The sequence below is a fragment of the Periplaneta americana genome, chromosome 1 (genome assembly GCF_040183065.1).
Source record: "Periplaneta americana isolate PAMFEO1 chromosome 1, P.americana_PAMFEO1_priV1, whole genome shotgun sequence".
NCBI lineage: Eukaryota > Metazoa > Arthropoda > Insecta > Blattodea > Blattidae > Periplaneta > Periplaneta americana.
In genome coordinates, this window is record NC_091117.1 from 190,565,596 (window position 1) to 190,580,529 (window position 14,934).

The window sequence follows — 14,934 nt, forward strand, 5'->3', positions numbered from 1 at the left end:
ATGTTACTGTCGTCAACTTGTGAAGAGTCTTAACCCCAGTGAAATTCACAAGGACATGTGTGGCGTGTATGAGGAAGACTGTATGGACCTAGCGATATCTCCAGTGATGCGCATTCTTCGCAGACGGCCGTGATTCGCCATGTTCCAGGGGACTGGAAACAGCTGCAACCCAGCGGAATGTCACAGGCATTTACGTGGCAATTTTGAACGACCAGCGGATCCAACTGCGAACCTTATCTCAGCAGTTCAACATTTCATACGGTGCGGTGTACAATATCGTGCATATTTCATACAGTTAGTGCTCACGCTGGGTGCCTAAGAACCTGACAGACGATCACAAGGGCCAGCGAATGTTACATACTTGGACAACTTAAGACGTTATGCTGCAGAAGGTCAGGACTTTCTGAATGGAATTATCACTGGTGATGAATCCTGGGTGTACCACTACACGACCGGAACAAAGCAGGCCTCTATGGAGTGGAAACATGCTACTCCCCCAGTAAGGAAAAAAATTCAAAGTGACGCAATCTGCTAAGAAAGTGCTTGTGACAGTGTTCTGGGATATGCATGGTGTTTTGTTGGTGGACTTTGATAAACACGGGACCATTGTGAATGCTGCAGTCTACATTCAAACGTTAGTAAAGTTGCGTCGTGCCCTTTATGACAAACGCCGTAACATTAATGCTGACGATGTCAAACTTCTTCGTGACAATGCTCGCCCCCATGTTGCGGCTTCTGTTCGTGAGAAAATCAACACATTTGGTTGGGAGGTGCTCCAGCATCCACCATACAGTCCAGACCTTGCACCGTCGGATTTTTATCTGTTTGATTCCATGAAGATATTCCTGGCCAGCCATCACATTGTGACTGATGCAGAAGTGCAATCAACTGTCTGCAGATGGCTATACTCCAACCGAATGGACTTCTATGAACAGGGTTTACTGAAACTGGTACCACAGTGGGAGAAATGTATTAAGAAAATTGGCACCTATGTAGAAAAGTAATCAAGCGTTGTGTTATTGAGCTACAACATACTTAGACAGAAAGGCTTTTTCAGTGTAATTTCCACATTTGGTGAACATTCGTTGTTAAATTCTTGTATTTGTAAGTTTCGTGAAATTAGAAACAGATAATTATCCGTCTTAATGCCACTCTATTCTTTCTATCAGTTCATTATGCTTGCCGTTGTCACTTATCCACTGGTTTTTTAAATTTATTTTAGTAGGTTATTTTGCGACGCTTTATCAACATCTTGGTTATTTAGCGTCTGAATGAGGTGAAGGTGATAATGCCGGTGAAATGAGTCCGGGGTCCAACACCGAAAGTTACCCAGCATTTGCTCAAATTGGGTTGAGGGAAAACCCCGGAAAAAACCTCAACCAGGTAACTTGCCCCAACCGGGAATCGAACCCGGGCCACCTGGTTTCGCGGCTAGACGCACTAACCGTTACTCCACAGGTGTGGACTGCACTGGTTGTCAAGTAACAGATCAACTCGCTGTCTTTCGAAAAGCTTCAGCTGTGGAAAATAAAGGGAACAGAATGCAAATACAAGGAGAATGAGGGAAATACAGGACAAAGGGGAATACAGGGAGAACAAGGGGATTGCAAGACGACTAGGAGGCTGGAATAGAAGAAAAACAGAAACAAGGGCAATACAAAGATAATAGAAGAAGAAGAAGAAGAAGAAGAAGAAGAAGAAGAAGAAGAAGAAGAATGCAGAGAGGACAAGGTTAAACAGGGATAATAAGTGGATGACAAGAAGAACAAATAGAATATAAGGAGAACTAAGCGATGGCAAAGGCAACAAGAGGAAAGCAAGCAAAAAATGGCGACTAGGAGGAGAGTTTGTATTTTTATGTGATGGTCAATTCCCAACTTATTCTTCATACCTAGTGAGGAGAAAAATGTAGTTCAAAGTCAGAATGAAACAATAAGAAATAAATGGTGGGTGACAAACATTTTCACTTCAGTTTTTTAAATCAGTGGATATACGTAAGTAGGCTAGATGAGAAACAGGAGAAATTGCATTTAACAAAATCACTGTTGATGAATGTTGTTTTTACTTGCAGCTGGGTATCACCTCGGCTCGTTTACCAGCCATGCGTCCAACATTTCTTACATTCAGGAAAAGACTTAATTTCATCACACTCGTCTTGCTGTCTGCCAATTATCTACAGTTCATAGGCGTGAGTATTTCCTTTTCTTGCATTATTTGTAAAAATCATATTCATTGTTAGCCCTCAATGGCCTGGTGCTTACCGTGCTTGCCTCTGGACTTATAATACACAGGTTGTCGATGATGGATTTTTAATGGAGAAAATTCAGATAAGGGAGCAAAATCTTTGGTCCTACATAGTAAATGTACCAGTACTCCCTTTCTATTTAAAGTTGCATTGTGTAATTACGAGGGTTCAGAATGACAAGGTTCTATCTAGTGTTTAGTAAATTTTACAGGAGAGCATTTTAAAAGTTTGGTTGTTAATAAAATCAGTGCAGATAAGAACCTTTTCAAATTAACTTTACCACGAACAATAATTGAGACATCAACATATAATTTTTATGGTAGATTGCTGTGAAGTAGCAGAATTCAATGCAGCAAAAATCTCAATTTTGCTAAAAATGTCAGATAGAACCTTGTCATTCTGAGCCCGCGATTAATTAAACTCTCCACTTTACATGTAGGCTACGAAGTGTGAATACTGTTATAATGAGTACCAGTATCAATCAAGTCGATACCAGTTGTGAAGAGTTAACCTGTCTACATCACATATTAACTGTTCACTCACTATGTACCTACAGTGTACATACTCAATACACATTGAATCAAATTGAAAGCCTTGAGGATTAACAAAGGGACTATAATTCATTGCATTTAGAACGGAAAAGCCTTTGCATATTTTTATTTTATTTCTTCATCGTCTAATATTATTACTGCTACTCCTGCTACTACTAGCCTACTGCTTCTATACAGTCTACACTACTTTTATTATGCTACTGCTATTAGTACTACTGATGTTTAGGGACCGTACTTTGTCCCAGGAGGCTATAAGATTAATACTGTATTACTGAAGTTTTTAATATTGTAGACGATGCACAAACATCTAGCTCTTGGTTGGTAATGTTATGAGGAACAAAACATGAAGAAGAAGAAGAAGAAGAAGAAGAAGAAGAAGAAGAAGAAGAAGAAGAAGAAGAAGAAGAAGGAAATGTCTATTTAAAGCTAAGGCACCACGCTGAAAATGTAAATTTAGAAGTTAATTAAACACACTGAAAGATATTAAATGGTTTGTACAACTATTTTGTATTTCATACCATATCAGAATAAAATGAAGTTTTTTTAATAAAGTCTTACTTACTTATGGCTTTTAGAGAACCCAGAGGTTCATTTCCGCCCTCACATAAGCCCGCTATCAGTCCCTATTCTGAGAAAGATTAATCCAGTCTCTACAATAGACAGAGAGACAGACAGACAGACAGATATCCTACTTCCCTTAAATCCATTTTAATATTATCCTTCCATCTATGTCTCAGCTTACCTGAAGGTCTTTTTCCCTCCGGCCTCCCAACTAACACTCTATATGCATTTCTAGATTCGCCCATACATGCTAAAAGCCCTGCCCACCTCAAACGTCTGGATTTAATAGGTGAAAAATACAATGCATGCAGTTCTGTATTGTGTAACTTTCTCCATTCTCTTGTAACTTCATCCCTCTTAGCCCCAAATATTTTCCTAAGTACCTTATTCTCTAACACTCTTAATCTCTGTTCCTCTCTCAAAGTGAGAGTCCAAGTTTCACAACCATATAGAACAACTGGTAATATATATCAGTTTTAATATAGTCTGTCTTCTAAAAATAAAAGTTTATATTATATAATTTCTCATTGCGTCTACATATTGTGTACCGGTACCTGTAACATTTTAGGTTTCCAAATTGGAAATCCCATCCAGTTAGTTAGTTAGTTAGTGGGGTTTAAAAAGGGCGCGTCAGCATCTCTGGCTATTTGCGCCCTTATCTAAAATTCTTTACAGAACAGAGACATAATACAATAATCAGAATGCTTTAAAAAAAAAAAAAAAAAAACGTCACGATTAAAACGAGGTATGCAAATACAGTTTCAACAGGGTAATGCATAAAACATTATCAAAATCTCAGAATCCCATCCATACTTTGGTTCTGGGAGGGAAGATTTTATTCCCTCACCAAGAGTGATCTTGTGTGTTACATTGGTGCAACGTCCCGAGTTGATAACTCTGTTTACTTTAGAATATTAAAAATCACATAAATCAGAAAGGCATGGTTATTTACTGCAGGAAATTTAGAAACTTCACGAAATCGTATACCATAGGCTACTTTCTTTTTACTGATTCATAATATAGTAACAAACAAACATACTGTACGAGAAAATTTTGTGTAATCATGTACTGTATTATAGGCCTACTTAATTCTCTAGGAAGAAAAGAATTTACCATTATTATTATATCTATAGTTATCAAATTATGATCTCATGATAATATTTCTCTGCTCAGGCTGAAAGAAGAAGAAACTTATCGAATTCTGTTGTCAATAGAGGTTACACAGTGGACGACTGTACCTGTGGTGAGTTCAAGATGATTTTATATTGTACAGGGCACTTTTTTTCACTTAAAATGGAAAATTAAGGAGAGGAGTAATGAAATTTTTCATAATTTGCTGTTAAAGTGTGCGGGAAGTCGAAAGACGAAACTGGAGCTATAGTGGGAGGTGTTGAGACGAAGCCCGGAGAATTCCCATGGATTGTTGCTCTCATGCTGAATTCTAACCTCTTCTATTGTGCTGGCGTGCTTATTACGAGGTATCACATACTCACCGCGGCCCACTGCTTGAAAGAGTAAGTGACAAATCTAAATCACTCGCCAGTTTAGTTTATCAGAGTAATTTTACATAATGTGACTACAGTTCGGAATTCCTGAAGTGGAAAAATCAAAAGCAGAGAAATTTGTTCCTATTTCACACTTTGTACGAGTAATTTTATGTATTTTTAGTAGAGCAGTGTAGTATAATATAGTACCGTAGTAGTATAGTATTTATTTACATTCCATGATATTCGTACATCACTTTACAGTTAGAATATGGAACATGTCAAACGGAAAAAAAAAATCTATAAATAGGACTATAAATTCTTAATAAATTACAGTCACAGTCTAGTTGAAATATGGTATATACTGTACTTTATATTAGAAACAGAGCAGTTGAATTGAAAGGCATTGGCTTCAGTCATTTGAACAAAGTAGTAAAGCAAAACCTACTTCTGAGAGATTTGCTAACCTGGTCCTGCATCAGATAAAATGGGGTTACCATGAGAAGGTATTCTGTAGGAGGAGATGGACTCCAAAATAAGAGAACAGTGCTGAAAAAAGGAGGACTTTTTAAAAATTGGTATGAACAAAAAAAACAATGGTTCACCTTAGTTCTCTCACTAGTTGCTGGATCAGTATTACATCTGTACCCTACTTATTGGTGGAGCCCACTTTGTGCACAAGAGCCTGAAGGGACCAACTTATATCTTGTAACAAATAACTATGGAACTGTTCACAGGACATGTCCTTGAAATTATATTTCACCATGATGATACCTCTGACTGTCTACGTCAGCATACAATTTCGTTCATTTGTCCATTGAGCAGATATTAGGGAAAATACTCTCTCAGCACTTCCATTGTGACTTGGGATAAATAAATAGAATTGACATATTTTTAAGAGTTCTGAGAAAGTTTCAGTGCTCGCAGAACTATTGGAATTGAAGAATTTTCACCATTGTTTATCTGAAGTTAAATCTTTGTCAAAATTAACTTGATTGGCATATATTTGTGCATTGCAGATTAAAATTGATAAAATAGCTTAGAATCATGAATAGTGACATTTTTAAAGTGTAAGAATTCAATATATGTCAATAGGTCATCATATTTTATATTTTTTATGTGCTCCAGCTTCAACCATTGAAAGCAGTTGAATTCTTTCATAGGTTTTCACCATTTGTTTAGATATTCTATGCATAATATCCCACATTATTCAATATTCATATTAATTCTAGTTGAAATGCGAAATGCCGGACATTTAATTTTATTTTAAATGCCTGCCGGAGAGGATGAAATGATTAAAAAAGAAGATATGTATGTATGTATTTATTTACACTGCAAGTGGGCAAGCACCCGGTGGCAGTGGTATACACATATGATGATTTCTCATATGATGAAAATAAATATTAATACTCCTACAAATGAAATTATAGATCTGAAGCAGCAGCTTGATATTGACACTTCGTAGATGTTGTATGATTATTCTTATATATTTCTATGTCCTCCTTTTGCCGGAGGGATGGTAACTCTAAGATAGAAAGTAGGCTACTTAAAAAACACCCTCACAAGTGACGTTGTTGCCAGTAGATTAGCACAGAAAGCATGGTGGTTGCAACTGAGATTGTGAGTAGGCCTATGTGAGCATATAATTTTCTTTGTTAACCATATTGTTAATTTACTTATTTTTCAAGTACAGTAATACCACTGTGAAAGGAAAAGATATAGCGATACATTTTGATTACACAACTTTTAACACTATATCACTTCGGAATATGTATTATATTTAACACGAGAAAGACATATAATACATATTCTGAAGATATAGTGACTTTAAAGTAAAATAATGAGAACTTATTTAAACAAACTCAAGCCCCCCCCCCTTCCAAAATTGATAGGCTAAATTCGCCGATGGATGATTATATAATTTTATGCATTAATACAGATGTCAAAATACAAATATAAAAGTATAGCCCACAAGTGTGGGAAAAGTTTGGCACTTTGTAACTTAAATTAGTAACACCAATGTTTATGAATTTTACATAAAGAGCTCCAGAACCAAGTGATATCACAGTCATCCTAGGGGAATATGACCGCAGCAATCCCATGGAAACAGCCACGGAGATCAGAAGTGTGGTTTCTGCAGATGCACATGATGAGTTTGATGAGCCATCATTTGACAATGACATTGCGATTTTGAAACTTGATTCATCTGTGGATTTTACTCCAAATATTCTTCCAGCCTGTCTTCCTAAAGAGGGTATGTTCTCATTTTATTTGTATTCCACTTCTTGCTCTTATTTAATACATATTATACAGTTTTTTTTATTCTTCTTTACCCTCCTCTTTTTCCTTTTTACCGCCACCTCCTCCTCCACTTTGTAAGGTAAGTCTCCATTTGTTCCTCGTCTGCATATTTGTTGTTGTTCTTATTTAGAATGTGTGTCTGTCCTATGTTACGGTATTATATGAAACTTTTGGCTAGGATTCTGGAGATGGATGATCCCATGGATAGATCTTCAGTTTGCGTGTAGTATTTGTTGTTGTTTGTGATGTAATTTTGCTTGGTGATAGTGTCTGTAACTTGGAGGATTTCTTTGATGTGTTCTTGTACCTATTCACATCATACAAACATCCATTTAACAAAATTAAAATGACTAACGTGTGTTGTAGATGACAATAAAGACTATGTTGGGAGAATAGCAATAACAGCAGGCTGGGGACAGGTCGGAGCTAATGAAGCATCGTCTAACATTCTTCTCAAAGTGGAGTTACCTGTGGTTAGCCTCAAAGAATGCAAGGAGGCCTTGGAAGGACTCGGAATAACCGAGAACATGCTGTGCACAGGCTTCCCAGAAGGAAAGAAGGATGCCTGCAATGTAAGTAAATAGCTACTCAGCAGAGCGAGTTTATGGATTATTTCTGGGTATGGTGATGACAAGTTGATTTTGATATTAAATTCTGTAATACCAGTACCTACCCTATGTTTAATAATGTCAACGTCCTTATAACAGAACATTGTTTATAAAAAACCTCATATGTCTGTTTAAGGTTATGAATTAGGATATTTAATATTTCAACCATTAATACTGGATAACCTTAAAGAATAATATTATTATTCAGCTTATACATATAAGTGAATTAAAGTAAAAGTTAATTAAATGTAATGTAAGTCTTGTAAATGAAAACTAGGCCTATAAGGAATAATTTTCTGAAGTTTTAGAGAAAATGTATTAATTTACTTATTTACTTACCTGCTTATGGCTTTTAAGGAACCTGAAGGTTCATTGTCACCCTCACATAAGCCTGCTATCGGTCCCTGTTCTGAGCAAGATTAATCCAGTCCCTACAATCATATTCCACCTCTCTCAAATTCATTTTAATATTATCCTCCCATCTATGTCTCGGCCTACCCAAAAATCTTTTTCTATCCGGCCTCCCAACTAACACTTTATATGATTTCTGGATTCGCCCATATGTGCTACATGCCCTGCCCATCTTAGACGTCTGGATTTAATGTTCCTAATTATGTCAAGTGAAGAATACAATGCGTGCAGTTCTGGATTGTGTAACTTTCTCCATTCTCCTGTAACTTCATCCTTCTTAGACCCAAATATTTTCCTAAGCACCTTATTCTCAAACACTCTTAACAGGCCACTGTCACATAGATGGGGCTCACAGTAGGTTGCTGTAGGCCTACATACATGGATCCGTCCTGAGTCAGGCCCTCAAAAAGCCAAGTCTAGCCACCATGTTAATATGGTTCAGGTGGAAGTGCAAATTCAGGCACCAGTGCTAAAGATTTGAATATGCATAATTGAATTCTCAATGAGTATTTAACAAATATTTCCCACCAATATTTGTTTTCTTCTTCTGAAGATAAAGGTGGTAGAATTCTGTGTAGAGTATTTTGTAGCAGATGGAAGATGAATAAGCCTATTGTCCAGTGTACAGGAATTTTGTCGTTTTTAACCTCGCTTTCGTCCAACTTCAACACTCAAAGCCTAAGCAGAGTTCATGATGTTGACTTTGATTTTTTATAGTGATAGAGAGACTATTAAGAATATTTACTGCTATATAGGCCTAACACACTCCTTTTTGACGGTACTTGCTGATGGAGTATGAAAGTAATTTTTTGATGAATATTTATTCTATGAACGGTCAATGTAGAGTATCCACCGCCCACTGAACGAATATTGGTTAAATGAGCGTTGAGCGACTTCCACCGATTTTGGAATAGACACCGACGCACTTAGGTTAGGTTAGGTTAGGTTAGTTTAGGTTTTTATTATCCCGTCAAGATGTTTAGGATTAGTGTAAAACTGGCCTGTTTCCTATATGGGCAGGACATAAGTAACATTCACCCTATGAACTGTTGAATTAGTTACAAAGTTTTTACGGTTACATAGAAGGAAGTTTATTAATGGAAAAAATATACTGATAAACCATGGGTATTATTTATAGTTTTTTGAAAATGGTCCTACACGATTCCCTAGATTTGTCACCTACTATTATGCTAATTCCTCTTTGTTTCCTCATATGAACTATGTACCGGTATCTTAATGTTATCTATCATCTGGTGTTAGGATAAGCTTATTAATGCATTTCCTCGTTTAAACATGTAATTTCCTGCTTCAATAACAAAATAACAAATGTAAACTTCATCTTATGATGTTGGATGTTGTACCGGTATATACGTCCGTTGATGTGACATATTAATGAATATTTAAATACTTATATAGTACTTATATTCTTTCATACCATGGCATGATTGTGACTATATAAGTATTTAAATATTCAACAAATAACAGTACTGGTATTCAGTCGTATTAATTAATATCAGTGGACAATAATAATTTTAAGGAATCACCCACACACTTGCTTATTGTTAACATTGCTGGCGACATCTAAGTGACTGATATTTAGATGATATGGAACTGTTAGTTCTTATTTATGAGACAGACTATCACATTTGTAATGAAACGACTCAAGAAATATGGAAACTGAAGGGACTACAAGATCCAGATACATTAGAAGGGAACAATGGAGGAAAAATATTGAATAAACATCATAATCATTTTTTATGTATTGTACTTTGTTTGGTTGGGAGAAACTACAACACTATAGAAAATCCTATAATAAAAAGTATACGTTAGTGTAACATTACACTTTTTTAGTTGCAACTTATGTTGTGAAACATATAAGTACACATGTACCGTATGTTAAACTTAATTTGACTTACAGAAGGCCTACTGATGTTGCATTTTGTAATGCTTAACTATTGAATAAATATGAGTAGTATGAATGCACATTATCTATTTGGAAATAATTGTATGTTACAGGGTGACAGTGGTGGACCACTACATTTGGATGGAGAAATTATAGGTAAGATTTCATGCCTTATTTTATATCTGGACCTGTACTCATAGTGACAGTAGTGGTGATGGTGGTGGTGGTACGGTATTGGCAATATGGTAATTGTTTTGATTTTACTAGTAGTATCGTAGTGGTAATAATAGTAGTACTTAGTTATAGACTGTAGTAGTAGTAGTAGTAGTAGTAATAGTGTTATTGGGAATATGAGTAATAGAATGGAATAGAGTTGAAATGTAAATGGGTTATACAGGCTGTAACTGCCTCTTGTCATTGCTTTCTAAAAAAAAACCTTTTAGTAAGATTTAAGCTTACATAGAAGCTCAAAATCAAACTTAGGGTTGCATCTTTGATGTTCTCAGGTAGGCTATTAAAAATACTTTTCCTTGGCACCGCTTATAACAGCTTTTTGAGCCATAGTATCACAAGCAGAGTGGTAATATTAGTAGCAACAGTGGTAATATCCTTGATATAGTCTTAGTTGTAGTCACCTAGGTTTTGTGCAAATCTCTGGACAACACTCACTCACTCACTCACTCACTCATTCACTCACTCACTCACTCACTCACTCACTCACTCACTCACTCACTCACTCACTCACTCCATTTCCTATGTTTAGTACAAGGTTAGTGACTCTCTCTCGGGCCATTGAAGTTCGCAATCTTGATTCTCTTCATTGCAGAAAATCTTCTGGCACATGTTGAGTTCAGCTTATTGGAAATGGTAACAATAGTCCTTAGAATTTGTAGCAATGTAAATATTTCTTGATTGCTCTTTTAAAATGACTAAAGTTAATGGATGCAACATTCTACAACTACTTAATTCAAATACTTTATTACTAACCAGTTTTTAACATTTTAACAATTTTAATTTCTGCTTTGAGAGAAGTTCAATATACATTCAAGATATTCAGTCTATTTCTTGATAACTGGAGTCACCTTGCTACAAAGGTTGAATAACTCAGACTGAGAACATTGCCATAAGTGTGTGAAGCTAGGAACCAACCAGTATGAAGAAACTCTGCATGTGGCTCGCGTTTGGCTGAGGTAACCAGTAGTGGTAATGGTTATGATTACTAGTAGTACCGGTAGTGTTGTTGTTGTTTTCTAATGCCAGGCGTCTGACAATAAAGTCATTTGACCTCTTGCACTCCAATATTTTTCAAAGATATTATTATCATGACCAGCCACTGAAGCACAGATTTTGAGGTATTACGAATCCATTTCTTGATTTGAGTTGCACAATGGGCAGTTAGGGGACTGATATATTCCAATTCTATGCAGGTGTTTGGCCAAACAATCATGGCCTGTTGCCAATTTAAATGCAGCTACAGACGATTTTCGTGGTAAATCGGGAATTAACTGTGGATTATGATGCAGAAAGTTCCATTTTTTCCCTTGAGATTGTGTTATCGAATTTTGTTTGTTGAAGTCTAAGTATGTAGACTTAATAAATCTTTTCACAGAATAACACGTAGATATAGTAACAGGTCTGTAAGTAACAGTGCTGCCCTTCTTTGCTAAAGCATCTTCATTCTCGTTTCCCAGGATTCCACAATGGGATGGTATCCATCGGAATACAATTCTTTTATTGAGTGATATTAATTGAGAGAGCGTTTTAGTTATTTCTACTGTTTGAGATGAAGGTGTGTGTTTAGAGACGATTGATAGAATAGCTGCTTTGGAGTCTGACAATATAACTGCATTCTTAAATTTATTGTTGTGGCATAGAAGATTCCTGAGACTTTCACTTATTGCAATGATTTCTCCATCAAAACTTGTTGTTCCATATCCAAGAGATCCATTTTCACTAGTAGTAGTGTAGTTAGTGTAGTAGTGGTGGTCGTCATGGTCATTGTAGTGGTAGTGATGGTAATGGTGATGGTGGTCATGGTGATGGTGTTGGTCGTAGTGGTAGTGTTGGTCGTAGTGGTAGTGGTGGTCGTAGTGGTAGTGGTGATCATGGTGGTGGTTGTTGTGGTATTGGTCGTGATGGTGGTAGAAGGCCTCGCCCCCCCCCAAATTTATTTCAAATCCATAGAGATGTCCAGTTTCCACAATAAGCATATCAAAATACTCCCTCCCTTTCTTTTTTCCCTTATATTATGAGATAGGTGAAATACATGATGCAACGTTGATTTCACTTCTTTGTCCATGATTCACATTTTTTCAATTCAGTTCAAAGTTTTCAACTAATGTGATCAAATAGTAATGGTCATAAGTATTACTATCCAGAGCTAGTAATACAGAATTAACAGTTAAAATTAAAACAGTGTATTCGATTGTGTTTTTGCTTAATATCAGTTAAATTATTATTAATGTTCAACATTTTTCATAAACAATTAAATTTGTTTCGAAATTTAAAAGCATCCGTTATCAACATTCAGTTTCAGTGATCTTTTTTGTGATGATCGTCGTCAATAGTGTGTGTGCTTGTTAAATGATTAGCAGTTGCTATGTGACTATTGATAATGAATAAATTCTTAATGAAGAAAACTGTCCAAAATAGAATTGCAATAAATGGAAACAGAATCATAAATTGGGTTGTATTAGTGACATTGAAGCTAATAACTCATATTCATCATCGCTGCAAGGATCAACAAAGGTTAAGCAAAGCAGTGAAAGGGAAAATGTAGTGCATAAGAGCCTTAGCTTTCAACCATCTTGAGTTAAGCAATTTCCATGGATATTATATAAAAAATCAGGCAATGTTATTTTCTGAAAAATACCAAACGACATTTTTGAGAAAGAGTAATTAAAATTTTCTCAGACTCTTGGTAGTTTGGTAGTAGTACCGTAGTGGAAGTAGCAGTAGTACACACTTGAACATAAAAGTAATAATTGAGTGATTGTAAACTTGCTCTTTCAGGAATTGTGTCATGGGGGATTGGCTGTGGTGAAGCCAACACACCAGGTGTGTTTACTAAAGTGAACAACTATATCAGCTGGATAAAGGAACACATTGATGACGAGTGTCTGTGCCCTCCATCTAAGAGAGGGAATGGTAAAGCAGAAATAATTTTCACGTGAGGATGTTCCATTTTAATTCTGTACTGGTATGTTGGACTGTATGATTGTGATCATATTGTTATTATTTATCATTCATTAAATTCTCTACATGTACAATATGTATATTCGTACACCTAGTTTGCTTTAGAATCCTCATTATTAGCCGAACCTATTTAATAAGTAATTATTCTAATATACCGTACAGTATAATAAAATTATTTCTGAAGACAGGTGTGGTGTGTCACTCAGTCACTTCTGTTTTTTGTATCAGTTCTAAGTCCTGGAGATGCAGGTGAAGATGTTTTTTTCTTCCCTACTTTATCATTGTACGAAGTACTGGTATCTACAATATAAAGAGAAACCACATCAAATCCATTTCGAGATTTTCATCACACTGATTGAAAAATCGATTTTTAAATCCTACCACAGCTGTGTCTATCACTTCAAAATATTTTTGTTGATAATATTCTTCATATCAGTAATACGCATGTGATTCAGACTGTTCCATAAAATATTTTTGGTGATTTCTTATGCTTTGGACATGTTAACAGTTCCCAACCAAAATCTTATCATTGCATTTTTTTTTAAATAGACTGAACCTTTTCATTAGAACAAAGTCCGTTTAAACCATCAAAAATGTATTATACATCTTAATTACACAACTTTTAACACTATATCACTTCGGAATATATACTGTATTTCTTTCACGTGTTAAAATTAGGTACCTTGTTGTTGACTAGTTTCAACCTCTTGTAGGTTATCTTCATACTCTACATTTGAGATATAACAAATTGTGGCTAGCATCATTCGTTTTGAAATAAAGAAAGAAAGAAATGTGTTAGTTGTATATAAATCACTCTGTATCATAATAATATTTGAAGTATGGTATAGTATGCTATACTCTCAGGACTCAGGTGTTATGGCAGGCTTCCATTAAACAGAAACACACTATGTTAGAAAAATATGGACAGAGATAGCAGATGAAACAGCTTGTAGGAAACAACAGCCAGTCTATTTCAATTTCAATAGCTAAAGGATGGGTAAAACTATGAAATAGGAAACACTTCGGTTTTGTATCATTTTAAAATAATATATTACCAGTGCTAGTAGTTAATATATTTAACTTTTAATTACATTACATCCATAGTTTATTTACAAGATATTAATAAATTATTATTTCCTGTACATAATAAATTTCAAATAAATTATTAAATAATGTGACAGAAGTTAATATCTTGTCCATTTATAAATAATTCAATAAATAACAATAATACGTACATTATAAAACAACATTAACACGTATTTTTTTCTGTAACTATTACCGGTACAGTACCTATCTCATGTATCGATAGAAATTATGTTAGATTCATGTTATTCCTTACGAAATCAATACATATTGTTGACTTCGAAGGTATTTTTGTGAAGTTGGTAACTGTCATAGACTTGTATTAAATGAAAAACAAAGATTTTATACAATGAAGTGATGTGTTTTGTACAATTATTTTCATGTTTACATTCTCTTCAAAAGATATCTACAATACAGTAAACAGGTAACAAAATATGTTTCTGTTATGTCATGTCAAATATGAAATATTGGCTACATGTTTTTATAATGATCTATATACATCTCAGCTCTGGGCACACTGCAGTCCACTGGCCTATTTCAGCAAAGAAATTACAAACTCACTGTGACATTATAATTGGTGCAGATCAGGGGC

At 35.4% G+C, this 14,934-nt stretch overlaps 1 protein-coding gene across 1 annotated transcript; it reads left to right on the forward strand.

Annotated features, from left to right (window-relative positions):
* Positions 1–1,270: 1,270 nt before the first annotated feature.
* LOC138705794 (trypsin-like) lies at positions 1,271–14,479 on the forward strand. The gene is made up of 7 exons (XM_069834440.1): positions 1,271–2,188; positions 4,531–4,600; positions 4,703–4,871; positions 6,884–7,095; positions 7,509–7,714; positions 10,178–10,220; positions 13,077–14,479. Exons 1-7 carry the CDS (start codon positions 2,102–2,104, stop codon positions 13,235–13,237), a joined length of 948 nt encoding a protein of 315 aa, XP_069690541.1. The 5' UTR covers positions 1,271–2,101; the 3' UTR covers positions 13,238–14,479.
* The last annotated feature ends 455 nt before the right edge of the window (positions 14,480–14,934 follow it).

Coding starts and splice junctions, on each gene's coding strand:
- LOC138705794 (XM_069834440.1), top strand. CDS start 2,102: ATGCGTCCAACATTTCTTACATTCAGGAAAAGACTTAATTTCATCACA. Junction 4,601..4,702: donor AGTGGACGACTGTACCTGTG/GTGAGTTCAAGA, acceptor TTGCTGTTAAAG/TGTGCGGGAAGTCGAAAGAC. Junction 4,872..6,883: donor GCGGCCCACTGCTTGAAAGA/GTAAGTGACAAA, acceptor TTTTACATAAAG/AGCTCCAGAACCAAGTGATA.